Raw genomic sequence first — 14,552 nt, 5'->3', positions numbered from 1 at the left:
TTTCCTACGATCATCTCCTTCTTCTCCCTCTAAGATTGTAACTTATCTGGCAACAATCCTTTCCCTTCTGTTATTTGTCAATACATTCTCATTCTTACTTATTTAATCCAATCATTCCAAGTCTAGCCTCCAGCTGCATTGTTCCTTTTGAACATTGTAAAAAAATATGCCTTTGTACCAGTTTTTTCATGTATAAAATGAGGGGGTCAGAAGGTTCCCTCTAGCTCTATATCTATGACTTTAAGCTCTGCTCTTATTAAACTCTCCTTTACCCCATATGTGGTCATCTATCTTCTGGTCCAAACAAATCTGTATTTTTTTCCCCCAGAAATGACTATACCCAGGCTACCCTCTCCAGTACTGAGTTTTTATTTCTCCTGGCACACTTGTTCATAAAGATGAAGACACATACCTTGTTCTTCACATCATATCAAAATCATCATCAGGAACTTCTTATGCTTTAGATTTACTCTAAGCATCTATATTCCTCAGGTGTTATTTTTGCTACAGTCATCTACTAGCCTAGGTATATCTCCCTCTTTCTGCAAGTAGTTCAGACCTTGTTCATGGTCTATCTCTGTAGCCCAAGTCTAGCTCTTACATTTAGAAATTGCAATATATATTCTTTGAAATTTCTTAGAGTTTGATCTTTACTTCAAGGTCCTTAACTCTCTTCACCTTTACGCCATCATTCTATTTCATTCACTCAAAAACAATGTAGACCTCTTAAGTGCCCAGAATGATTGTCAAACTTACATTGTCAAACTCTGAAACTCTTTTCTGTAATCTTAGTCTATTATACTTGCTTTCCCCTTGATTCACTGTTTCTAAATCCATTCTGTCTTCACTAAAACTCCTATTGCGTTCACACCTGATTTGCTCCAAACCTTCACCACTGCTGTACTTAAACTTCTTCCCCTATCATTTCATGCCATGGAATCATTTACTTCTTGATCTATATTATTCATCCTTGGTCAAATCTTAGTTGTGAGGACCTATCCCACACAAAAATGTATACTCACATAGAATCTTCTTTTATTTTTGTTATTCTCAAGTGCTGCTAAACATTGCTGTAAGAAGTGCTGTTTCTTCACAGCTTAATCCAATAAATTTTTCTTAATCCTCACTACATAACTTTTTGCAGCTTCTGTTATTGTTCACATTTATTATTGTTCACATAATCATTGTCCCTAGTTCAGGCCTTAATTACTTTGGACTCAATATCTTTCTTCCTAAACTCTCCCTTCTTCTGAAATTTCCCTATTACTGCAGAGACAACCACCACCCTTCTTTGTCACCCAGATTCACAACTTTTATGTGACCCTTGACTCCTTTTTTCTGATCAGACTCATATATCCAAACAGTTGCCAAATTTCTTTCTCTACATCTCTATTATACACCACATTCTCTCCAATAGATACCACCCTAATTCAGGCTCTCATTACTTCATATATGTTCTATGAAACAGCCTCTAACTGATTTTCCTGCTACAATTCTTTTTCCATTCCTTGCTCAGCTGCCAAAGTGATTTTGCTAAGTGATGATGCCATCTTCTTGCTCAATGAATTCTAGAATTTCCCTCCTCCCTACCTCCAGAATGAAATATAAAGTCCTTTACTTTGCATTTAAAGCTCCTATCTGACCCCCTTTTACCTTCCCCAAAAGCCCAGTCTTTTCCTTCTCACAAACTCTAACCCAGCCAAACCTGCTGTTTCTTGCAAATGGCACTCTACCTGTCATCATTATGCCTTTGAATGCAATGTTCCAACTATCAAAATCTATGATTTCCTTTAAGAAGCAATTGTTAAGGTACCTCTTGGTCCCTTCAGGTTACCTTTCATCTACTCGCTATTTCTTTTACATTCTGATTTAAAGAAGTTGGCTCCTTGTCAGTATAAGCTTCTACTAGAGGGGAGAGAGGTTTTGTCAACAAATGCTCATTAATTAATTGTATTATAATACAATTTACAATAATATAATCTTTTTAATTCGCATTCCTTCTTTTACTCCCTCCCATAAAACAGAATTTTACAAGCTACAAAATTAAGCAGAACAAACCATTTCACTTCCTATTCAAAATTTTTTTAATAACTCTTGACTGCTTCTATAAAACAATGCTCCTTCATAAATACAAACAAATATAAAATATTACACCAATTAAATGCAAACTCTTCATCTTGGTAGAATTAAAGACTTTCACAATCTCAATGAAAAGCTAGCTTTCAAGATTATGTTCTTCTAACTCCCTTTCATGCACTCTATGGTCTAGCCAGTTCTTGTCTGTGTGCTACCTCTTATGTGAATCAAGTCTTTTCTGATTCCCTAGTTGTCAGTACTCACTTATCTGGGTACATGGTGTATCTCCCTATTAGATGATAAGTTTTTTGATGGCAAGAACTACTTTATTTTTGTCTCTATCATGCAGAGTGGCCTACACGAGGTGGGCATTTAAAATATATTTTCTAAATCACTAAATGCTCAATCAAAATATTTATTCAGCATCTGCTTTGTGTAAAGAAGTGTCCTAGGTAATGAAAGAGATATAGAACCAAGGGATGGTCTGCTTCAGGACTGACAAATTTTAGGGGAAAATGTTTTAAAAGTTTAAAAATGTTTAAAAAGACCACACTGATGACTCTATGAGGATACAGATATACCTATATAGATATGAAAATCTATCATTTCCACGATAGATGAAAATGATGATGAAAGTTATCACAATAATCACCAGAGGCAAAACATGACAAATAGATAACATAATAATGAAAAATGAAAATATGTTTATTAAAAAAGTTATCACCTGTCTCTGAAGCGAAGCTGCTGTAAATGACTCATGTCCTTCCACAATTTTCATTAGTAATGTGATCCACTGAGATGTGCTAAGGGTGCTACACATTTGAGGCATAAGTGCTATACTTCGAATAAATCCAAGTGTACACCAACTTCTGTGCTGCTCTTTATAAACCATCTTATTTGGTAAAGAAGCTAAAAGAGGGAAAAAAAATGTCAATATTCTCCCCACCATCAGGCTCCCAAATTAAAATAAGGCACTATTTGTTTTCTCTTTTTTCTTTTAGAACCAAAGGTAATAAAGAACATGAAAAAACAGTAATGCCTCATTAATCTGAAATTATCTAAAAAGTCATTTGACTTTGAATATTCTAATTCATTTGATAACTGAAACAAGATGCTATTTTAGTTATTGTAGTTGCTTATGCTTTTCTTAAAAAATAAAAAAAATATGTAATTATGACACTCTGTTAATATCTAAAAGGAATATTGCTCTTCCATCTCTACCTTTACCCTATTTACTACATTACATTTTTAAATCAAAACCAACTATATATTCTGAATAATTGGAATAGCATAATTTTCATGTGTACTTCTATAAACTGAGATTAATTATCACAGTATTCCTAAAAAACAGACATTAAGCCTACTGTCTCTGAACACCATAAAAATGACAGAATTTAGAGCTAGAAATGGCTTGATTAAACAGCTGTCCCAATCCTCTCATTTTAAAGAGTTTGAAGAAGCTGGAACTTTGAAGAGTTAAGATGCATGACCAAAATTATATAGGCTGGGGGCAACTAGATGGAGCAGCAACCTTTAAAGTCAATTAGACCCAAGTTCAAATTTGATCTCAGACAACTTCAATATATCCTAACTATGCGACTCGGGGCAAGTCACTTAACCCCAACTGCCTCACCAAAAAAGGAAAAGGAAAAGAAAGAAAAGGAAAAACAAAATTACAGGCAGCAAAGCTTCAAATGAATTTAGCTTAAATTATGATCATTTATATTCAGTCTTCTTTCCACACTCAGACAATGTCTTTCTAATGAAAATAAAAAACAAAACAAAAGATTCAAAATTACTATTCTAAATCATAGCATATATATGTATATATAAGATATATAAAGAAAAGAACTAAAAACTCAATGAACTGAATTATCTATTTATTTTCTCCAAATTTATTATCACAACTATTTTATAATTATCCCCCAAAAGATAAAGACAGTGATTTTCAATAATATCTCTTATTTATTAAATAAAGAAAAAAACTTGTCATTTCTTCCACTTTATCTTTGCCTTGTCATTCAAACTCAAACTTTATTCATCTGAACTATTATAACTTTTTTTTTTTTACCAAGATCACTCTTATTTCTTGTACTAAATGCCTATCTATCATTATATAATTATCATCAGTTTTTTTATTCTTTAAAATGCTCTAACATTTTTTGGTAATTTCTAGTAACCAAACACCACAGCTCAGACTTCAAGGCTCATCAGATTAAATATTCCTAATTACTCTTTCTTATTTCTTACCTACCCTCTCCTGTTTAAGACTCATCTTTTACAATCCTCTTTTCCTAAAGAATTCCTTAAGAATAATTTCCATCTCCGAGGCAACAGTTTCAAAGTATAGTATTCAGTGATTCCTGAAACACTAGCAATCACTTTCTGAAACTGCCTTATCTTTATCAAAATATATATTCTCTTCTCTTCTGACAAAGGCAGAGCGAGCCTCTTGCAGGGGTCCTCAAACTTTTAAATAGGGGGCCAGTTCACTGTCCCTTAGACTGTTGGAGGGCCGGTCTATAATAAAAACAAAAACTTTGTTTTGTGAGCCTTTAAATAAAGAAACTTCATAGCCCTGGGTGAAGGGTAAATCATCCTTAGCTGCCACATCTGGCCCGTGGGCCGTGGTTTGAGGACCTCTGCTCTTGAGGCTTCTTCCTCACTAAGATATACTGTTGCCTTCCTCCAACATTTTATGTATCTTTTCTCTATTTTCATCTATCCCAAGATTATAAATAACTCTTTCTCCATGACTATATTCCTGCTACACCATCCCTGAACATGTGGTATAGTGAACAGAACCCCCTGATAGTTACTAATTAGAGGCTGGCAAATTCCTTCAAGACCCTTCTGGAGAAGGTCCCCAGATCCCCTGTCTCTTCTTTTCTCAACAGGATACATTGCACTGGACTTCTCCATTATACCTTCAAGTCAGGTATTTCGCCTCTTTCCCTCCTGGCCTCTCCTCTTACTCTGCATCTCAGCTCCCTTTTGTATGCATTCCCCCATTAGGCAGTAAACAGCTTGAGAGAAGTGGGTATCTTTTTGCCCTTACTTGTATCTTTGGTGCTTAGAACAATGCCTGCCACATACTTCATTTGACAAAATGTTTATAGACTATAAATTATAATAGTCAATGACTATATAGAATGATATTAAAGAACAGTAATGATTTAAAGTCTCACCACATTAAAAATATTTCTCTGTTAAAATTAGCAAATATTTCTTTATAGCTGCCTTTATAAAACCCTGAAGTTTAAAGAACCAGTTTCTCTTAAAATGTGAAAAAGATAAAACACAGAATATTACAACTGAAAACGTAGGGCAAAAAGTCATATTAAGAAAAATGTTTATCACCCAAGAACATGTTTATTTTACCATTCACATGACCTGTGACGTACATGTTTTATCTACTGTTCCACTTTCCACTAACATTCTAAGTAGACCACACAGAGTTCTTGTAGCTTCATTTTGCATGATTTCTGCATGAATTCCAGCACAGAGACAGAGAGTTTGGAGTAAATTAACAGTACTTGTAAGCATAACAGAAGTAGGGTGGAAGTTTCTTTCCATTTGTTCACTTTCTATAATGGAAACCAAAATAAAGACAATTAAGAAACAAGAGTTAAAATATGTATACAGCTGCAACTCACTAATTATTCCAACACAAATGATTAGGGATATAATTCATAACAAAACATTCCAAAAATTACTTGAAATGCATCTTTGGAGGTGGGAAGGAAGAATTAGATAACATAGAAGTGGCAAGGACCAGAAATGAAAATACACTGGTTCAAAATGAACGTATGTAGCAATTGTTTCTGTTTTAATCAGAAACTCTGAGGATCTTTCTTCTCCCAGATGTATTTTTTTTTTTTTGACTAGGTAAAAGAATCCATTCTAAAGCTCATTTCTTACCTAACCTTAATTACTGATTGGGCATTACCCTCTCAATCCCAATGAGACCTAGCTTAACAAGCTCTCCACAACATCCAGGGCCATCTCGTCATCCTGATATATTTCTGGTGACTGTATCCAGATGGCTCCAAAGGAGAGACAGGTGACTTTGCACAGCCCTCCCTTGAATCCAATTCCCTTACATGTTATGCCATCACCTCTATGATGTGATGGTTCTCTTTGAGAATGAAGAATAAACAACTAATGATGATTAACTATCACTTAGTTGGGGAAGAGAATATTTCAATGTATACTAATGAATTATCTTCTGATGTGTGTAGTATGCACCTACAGTCTGTTCATGAAAAGAACCAACTTTTCATTTTTCCAAATCTCATGGACAAATAGGGGATTCTCTCAGTAATAAAATCCCTAGAGTAGTCAGCAAAAGATAAGGCTCTGCCAACTGTGTTCTCCTCCCTAAGAATCTAATAAGCAAATGACAAAAAGGAAAAGGCCAGGACAAGTAGTATCTATATTACATACATGGTTTTAAAAAAATAATTTTTTTTAATGTAAGTAATACTAAAACAGAGGTTCTTAAGCTGTTTTTGAGTCATGGGTTCATTTGGCACTCTGGTAAAGCCTATATGCTTCTTCTAAGAATAAGGTTTTTAAATGTATGTAGCAAAACACAGAAAACTAATTATACTGAAATAGTTATCAAAATATTAAAATAAAGTTTATGGACCTCAACTTAAGAATCCTGTTCCCAGTTTAAATAGTAAGCATTAAATGTTTTCTAAAGAAAATGGATGCATATGTTGGTCTATTTTTGTTTTTTAATATATGGTTTCTTATTCCCATCCTAAACTGATTAAAAGTAAAATTAAATTCAAGTTTTCAAATTTCTGCCTACTCTATTATTTATAAAACATTCAAAAATAAAGTAAGGAAAAATATAAAAAACATTTTAATTTTTTAAAAAATTTCCTTGGTAAGAGTAATCTCAGGAAACTATATGTCATTTAAAATCATTTGCTTCTTATTTCTAATTCCATAAGTGTATATTTACTGACCAACTAATGTTTACCAGGCCCTGTAGAGTATGTAAGTATACGTGAGGTCTCTCTGTTGACAGACCTCACAGTATTGCTGCGGGGACAAAACTCACATAGACAAAAATAAGTTAACACAGCAATAAACTAAGGAAATAACTAGTGTCACCAAGAGAAGAGATAGGGAGTTTAGGTAAGGAAAGCAAAAAAGTTTTTTTTTTTTTTAAATTTAAGTTATCTTTAATTTGATCTCCTACTATTTTACTAACCAGAATCATCCTCAGTGTCCGAATCCTCTGTTGAGGGCTGAGCTGCAGGTGGAGGCTCAGCCAATTTAAGATCATACTTTCCTTCCTTTCCCATTCGGTATGAATTGGTACTGCCTGTATCCCACTGAACCCTTATCCATCCATCCTCTCCCAATTCACCAATCACACGACCTAATCCTGGAGGTGGACCATCCTGAGAAGGAAAGAAGAAAATTAAAACACTTTCACTAAGTAACCACTTAACATTTTTCTATTATATCCCTATTTCTCTAATAAATGGAGTACGTAAACTTTTTTTCATTTTTCTTATTCAATATCATTAAAAGCTTAGAAATCTAATCTAGTATATAGAGACAAGAAAAAGAGCCAAAAATCAATCAATCAATCTCAATTTTCAGATTATAAACTGACTGCTACTATTATATTTTAGATGCATGGGATATAAATGGATAGGTATCCAAAAAAAAAAAAAAAGACATTAAAAGAAATAAGAAAGAGGTAACTATTAATGTTAAAACATAATTTTTAAATATAAGAAGTTTACTCTGGGACTTTAAAATAATAATAAACTTTTAAAATAGAAATTTAACTTAAAATATATGTGCCATATGTGCATATGGCATTCTATGCCAAGTAGAATATTTATTTCCATTACAAAGAAAATTTTCCCATTCTTTAAAAATTTTCTAAAATGTCTATAAATTTAAAAGATCAGATTTATATCTGGAAGAGACTTCAGGGGCAATCTAGTCCAACATTACTCATTTTACAGATTAAGAAACTCATTTCTTCAAGGTGGGATATGGTATCCATCCTGCACCCAAGTCAAAAAGACAATTTTCCATAAAGCCAATATATGGAAAATTTGAGGGAGAAGCCTTTCTCATATCTCTAAACAGAGTTTTCTATATCTATCTGACTACCTAAAGTCCAAATAGTTTATCCATACAAAGATTGGGGGTCCAAAGGACCTAAGCAAGAAACTTAAAAATCCTATCAGGGTAACTATTCTGAGAAAGCCACTGGTAGAGAAAGTAGAGAAAGGGATTAAAAAAGGCTGCCCCCTTTCTGTTCCATTGTCTCTGCATTTCTAGTAGTTGATCCATGTTTTAAAACAACCTTTCCCTTGTCTCTCTCTTCTTCAAAAAATTCACTTATGAAATGGAAGGTCCATCAGCAGATAGACAGTCTTAAGAATTGCACTCTTTTTCTTTTTTGAGGAATGAAGCAATTTTTACAGCACTACTTATTCACATTCACCCACAAGTATCCTTCTGAAGTAAAAACTATTACCTCTTAGTATCCCTGTTTGCATATCTGAGATAGATCCAAGAATCCTTTTCAAAATGTTAAAATATGAACATTGTCTCCAAATTTGTAATATTGATGCCCTTGTACAGAAAGAAATAGCTTGACTTTTAGCTGTACCTTTTCTTTTTAAATCAACAAACATTCATTCATTCATTCATTCATTTATTAGCTTTTTGGTTGCAAGAATATACATGGGTAATTTTTCAGCACTAACCCTTGCAAAACCTTCTGTTCCAACTTTTCCCCTCCTTCCCTCCCCCCACCCTCTCCCCTAGATGGCAGGTGGACCAATACATGTTAAATATGTTAAAGTATATGTTAAATACAATATATGTATACATATTTATACAGTTATCTTGCTGCACAAGAAAAATCGGATTTAGCAATAAGGTAAAAATAACTTGAGAAGGAAAACAAAAATGCAGGCGGACAATAATAGAAGGCATTTCTACGTATGGAAATAAAATTTAGCTATAAGTAAAGAGACAGCATAACAAAACAAAGAGAACAATAGAATGGTACAAAAAGAATTTGGAGTTTGGAGATATAGTTCAAATCTGGTCTCCTGAATTTTATTATTATAGTGTGACCATGGACTTCTTAGAGTCTCAGTTTCTTCATTTACAAAACAGAAAAAATGAACTATCAAATTCACCATATTGTTGTGAAGAAAATGTATTGATGTTTTAAAATATGGGGATAAGAGTGGAGACTAGGGTGAGAGTGTGTTGGAAGAGGAAGCTGTTGCTGCTACTGATTTTCTGAAATTCTACAGTTAAGCCATAGTGCTTCAAACTCCACTTCAGTGTGTCCCTGATATTATTTATTTGTCCCTTCCTTCCTTGGATATTACTTACCCTCTAACCACTATTAACAAATGCTTTCAATTTGTCTCATCTATCAACATCATATAGAGCTGGAGAAGTTATGTTCTGATCTGTTTATATCATAAATTAAACAGGAAAAGGAATTTTTTTTATTACCACCAAAAAAATGTACATTTACTTATGCTTACTGCAGTCAGATTTAATACCTGATCTCCCCATTTCCAGTCTACTCCCCTCATGACCCTGGTACCAATCTTCATCATTGCTGCCAGTTCTGGCCCTGAAACAGGAAGTTGTACTGGAGTGGTTTCTTTTCTGGATTCTTCCAAAACAGTAGCTGAAGCTCCTCGTGCAGAGGCATTCATTTCTTCTTCGATATTATCAGAACTAGGACCTGACCAAATAATCACAATCAATTATTTAGATAATATTGAGCAAAACACCTGCCAAATTCTTGTTTTAAGTAATTCTTAAAATAGACAACAATTCTTTTTTAAGTAATTATCCTGCATTTATATAGTCATTAAATCTATTTCCACTGTAAAAATTACTAAAATGAAAAATTATTTTAAAGCATTTCAAAATTCAATCCACCTTAAAAAGCAAACCAAAAAATTTGCAGACTAATTAGTATCACCCATTATGTTGTTCTTTAAGAAACCACACTGAATAAATTTATTTTTCATTTTCTCCTATCTTCTATCAAAGGCAGAGAATCCAAATCTCCTAGACACACACCATCATCTTATTATTATCTATCTCCAAAGAAGGAGATTCAACAAACTACTTTAATAATAACATTTATATTCATTTTAAAAGTTCTTCTTTAAAGCTAAAGCTAAATTTCAAATGATATGAAATAAGAATATCTCTTCTGTCTCTGGTGGATGAAAATAGTCCTCCCTTCTTCATATAACACCTCTGAAAATTAATCATCATAATTTCTTTTAAATATCTGAGGTATTTCTAATAAATTCATTTTAAGGAAGAAAAACAAAAAAATTCAAAATAGTGAAACAAAGGGTATTATCATTCATAATAAACTACATTTATCCATCTGTATTGCAAGGATTTGGATTCTGGACAAGAAACACAATCATTAAATCTCTAAATAAGCCATGACAAATTAGGTTGCCTATAAAATGCAAAAAGCTGCAATATAAAAATATTTCCAAAACCACCACTAAAAAATCTAAAAGACTAATTACCTACCTATTAATCGCAATGTTGTCTGAGTCAATGCTAGCATGCCAGAATTCAAAAGAAGATTCAAGTTGTTTGCACCATACTGAAGGGTAAGCATGTTGAGCATAACCAGGAGAAAACGTGCTTGTGGGATGGTTCCAAGGCTTGGCCCTGCTGGATTCTCATTAGTAATGGTTTGCAGAGGAACAGGCTGGATACCTGGTTAAGAATCAGAGTATCGTTAAGTAGGGTAAAATATAGGAAACATAAATAATAATAATAATATACATTAATACGAGAAAAAAAAATTTCTACCTACTATTCAAATACCATTTTACTGCCCTATATAACATAGTTACCAAAAAGTTCCCAAATCCCTTATTTCTTTCCAAGAACCTTGTTGATTTTTCCTCTTACACACTTGTCTTCACTCCAGTTACAGTTAGTCCCTGTTTTTTTAGTATCCCTTTTACATTGCAACTAAAAATAATTTACTTTTTTCCACAAAGTTATAAATATTATGGTAGCATGACAGATCCAATTGATATTTGAAATATGAGACCTAGGATTGTGGGGATATATGCCAACTCTAAAAGTATTAAATAACTATGTACAAAAACCTAAGATTATTTTAGAATTTTAAAAGACATAAGTCCTATATTCCAACTAAATGTTACAGATATAAAAACCAGAATCCTGACTCACTTCCCTCCACCACAACACTTGGGCAAAAACTATCAGTACCCAAAATAAATATACCTAAATTATGTTAAGTGATATTGTCATTTGAGGCTGGCTTTTGTCAGATTTTAAGTGTTATTTGTACTAAATACTATAACTTCTCCTTATTCCATTGTCACACCAAACAGGGAGGAAGAGAAGGAAGGAAAGAAAGGGAAGATCTTCAAAAAGTTCTCACTACCATCAAATAATGACTATAAAAACACTCTTTAAAAGATTCACAGAGAATACAAGAAATATCTAAAGAACCTATAACTATATGATACATATATACTTTGTTACATGGTAAAGTTGGATGATCTCCATATTCTTTTTCCTTTGACCAGGAATTAACTTTTTTTGCGCCAAAAAACTCTTTTGGCAATTTGTGAAGCCTATGACACCTGTCAGAATTTTTTTTTTCAAATACATAATATGCAAAGCATTACACATAAAATCCATAATACTAAAATATAATAATCAAAGTATTTTTAAAATAGACTCACAGATGAAGGTTATGCATCTCAATTCTACACTATCACACAGATGATTTTTAAATACTTATCTTAACTAAACACATCCCCAACCTGAGTTAAAAAAATCCATTCTAACCTAAAGCATTACTAATCCCAATGCCAAGATTTTATACAAGACTATCTAACAAATGACTTAGTTAAAAAAGCAAACATAATTTTATTAACCTGTAAATCTAAAACTAGCAAACAAATCAAGAGAAAAACAGGATGATAATTTAGAACTGGAAAGGATGGGGAAAAGAGTAAGATCAAGTAACTTACACAAACCCAGAGAAATACTGAGCAATATATCTAAGTTGCCTGCCTCCAAATCTAGTTTCTTTCTTCTACATACCATCATTTTTTCATGTGCATGTAACAGAAGTTTCCTTAATCAATGCCTTCATTCACTATAATAACTACTCAGTAATTCAATTCAACATTTTCCTTAATAAGTAAAACTTGGATAAGGCAAATTAGAGACAAATAAGAAGTAAAATATTGTTCTCAAAAAGTTTATAACAGAAAGAGAATGACAGGACTGAAATTTCTGAAATTTTATAAATACTTTAAATGCGAGGTTGACTTTTTTCAATTAATTTATAATCCTAGAACTAAAAAGCTAAAAACAGGGTAATAAGTCAGTTTACAAAAGTATCAAAATCAACAAAACACAAATAGTATTTGTAAGTTTAAAAATGACTAGCAAGAATATATACTATCTTTTTAATTCTGTACTTCTATATCATTTTGAAAAGCAGAATTATCTTGGCAAAGTAAATCAGAGCTTACCTAGCTCTTTAAATCTGGCATTTGCATCCAACAAAACATTTCGAATATTCTGAATGGCCCAACCATACAACTTTCCAAAAGTTACTTCTAGTAGCATTCGATTAAATGGTGGAATCAGATCAACATCCTTTAGACAATCTGTAAGTGGTTCCCTTTTAAAAGAAAATTTAATTTTATTTAATATTCAATATAAATATTAATACAAATATGTTCTTCTTTATAATCACAATTTGCCTGAGGAATAAATACAACAATTTTGAACTTTACCCTATATTGGTTCCTTCTGGGATAAGTCTTTGCCATCCACAGAACATAGCATATTGCACAGACGAAAGCAAGAAATTTTTGTTTGCCAATTTTAAAATTGTGTCTATCCCTTCCAAACGAACTTCTGCTCTCTCCAACTGCAAAAGTATAAGTATGCAATTTTTAGATTCTATAAATTATCAAACAAATAGTAAGAACATGTTCTCAAACAAAAACAAAATAGCAATCAAAACAAACAGCAAGAACAAATTTTACCTGTTTGAGTAAGCACTTTCTCATCTTTTCCACATCAACTGGCTCTTCTTTAAGTGCAAATTCAACAATTGTACTAAGCAGTGCAGACTGAGGATAAAGGCCTTGAACATTCTGTTTAAGCCATTTGTATTTGTGAACACCTGTAACTGTACTCAGAAGTGGCTGCCATTTATCCTTAAAAATATAAATAGTCATTTCCATTTATTTTAAATGTCACTACTGATTTTTATTCTAAATTTTTCAAACTACTAAATCACTTCATTAAGTTTACTCTCAAAAAAAAGTAACATTAATTCAAATCAAAATCTATATAATCAAGTGTATGTATATATATTACACATATATATCATGAACAATTTTCCATAATATTCAAGACTTTTCACATATGCAAAGCAATTAATTTTTTTCATAAAATATTTACAAAATATTAACAATTTTTAATGAAATTAACAAGAAAAAACATTTCTTTTCCTACAAACACTTGCTCTTACTCCTATAATGAGTTTAAAGTTCCCAAGATTTCAAGTTCTCCAAAGTAGGATAATACCAATGAAATCTACCTCACAATTAATTACAAATCAAATGAGATAATAAACTTAAAGTGATTTTGCAATTTGTAAAATATCAATGAATCAATGTACAAATATGCATTAATAATTAAGAATAATTTCTAGGAATTACTACTCATTGTATCATATGCAATGAAATGATGGAAACCAATCAGAAAAGAGGACAAAATAACAATGGTGATGATGATGATTAATGATGACAAAAAAATATTGATATGGTACTTTATTACACCAGTATTTTTCAATATAGCAATGTCCCTGACCTAAATTTCATTCAACAAATTAAATCATTTTTTATTAACTGACTACAATATGTAAAGCATTATGACATACTAATTTCAAAGAGAGTCTAAGAACAAAATTAGAATATCGATTGGTCCTTTCCTTTCTTAAGTTTCTACTTTTCTCTTCAGCAAACAGCCAAGTCAAATAATATCTTTACATAACATACCTTAGGTGATTTAACTGGAACAGGTCTTTTATCTACAGATACAGGACTATGAGGAAGAATACAGGCTTCTTCTAAGTCACCCTCTTCATTTCCAATCTTAGATTCTTCCACATCAGTAGGTTCTGACTTTTTGGGTACTATAAAAAAAAAAAAATCCACTATATTATCATTGAATAATTTAATTATAATTTACAATTAGCCCCATTTCAATTTAGAAACATTTAAACTTAAATCTAAATCTAGGACATTAATATTTTGTTAAAATTAACTTGTACAACCAAAAGACTTGAAAAACAAAGTGAAAAATTATTTCACAAACTTTCTTTGAAATATGGTTTTAAGGTTTAAAACAGGCTG

At 32.1% G+C, this 14,552-nt stretch overlaps 1 protein-coding gene across 3 annotated transcripts in view; it reads right to left on the bottom strand.

Moving 5' to 3' along the window:
• HERC2 (HECT and RLD domain containing E3 ubiquitin protein ligase 2) overlaps positions 1-14,552 on the bottom strand; it is a 213,766-nt gene that overhangs the window by 96,208 nt on the left and 103,006 nt on the right. For all 3 annotated transcript variants that reach the window (XM_051984643.1, XM_051984641.1, XM_051984642.1), the window contains exons 31-39: positions 14,196-14,332; positions 13,176-13,349; positions 12,921-13,057; positions 12,654-12,805; positions 10,654-10,845; positions 9,648-9,835; positions 7,304-7,496; positions 5,481-5,663; positions 2,801-2,985 (exon numbers count right to left, since the gene is read on the bottom strand). In XM_051984643.1, the coding sequence (XP_051840603.1) occupies positions 2,801-2,985; positions 5,481-5,663; positions 7,304-7,496; positions 9,648-9,835; positions 10,654-10,845; positions 12,654-12,805; positions 12,921-13,057; positions 13,176-13,349; positions 14,196-14,332 (1,541 nt within the window). The remainder of the gene's footprint in view (positions 1-2,800; positions 2,986-5,480; positions 5,664-7,303; positions 7,497-9,647; positions 9,836-10,653; positions 10,846-12,653; positions 12,806-12,920; positions 13,058-13,175; positions 13,350-14,195; positions 14,333-14,552) is intronic.

Source organism: Antechinus flavipes, chromosome 3, assembly GCF_016432865.1.
Source record: "Antechinus flavipes isolate AdamAnt ecotype Samford, QLD, Australia chromosome 3, AdamAnt_v2, whole genome shotgun sequence".
NCBI lineage: Eukaryota > Metazoa > Chordata > Mammalia > Dasyuromorphia > Dasyuridae > Antechinus > Antechinus flavipes.
This window is presented reverse-complemented; position numbering and strand designations above follow the sequence as displayed.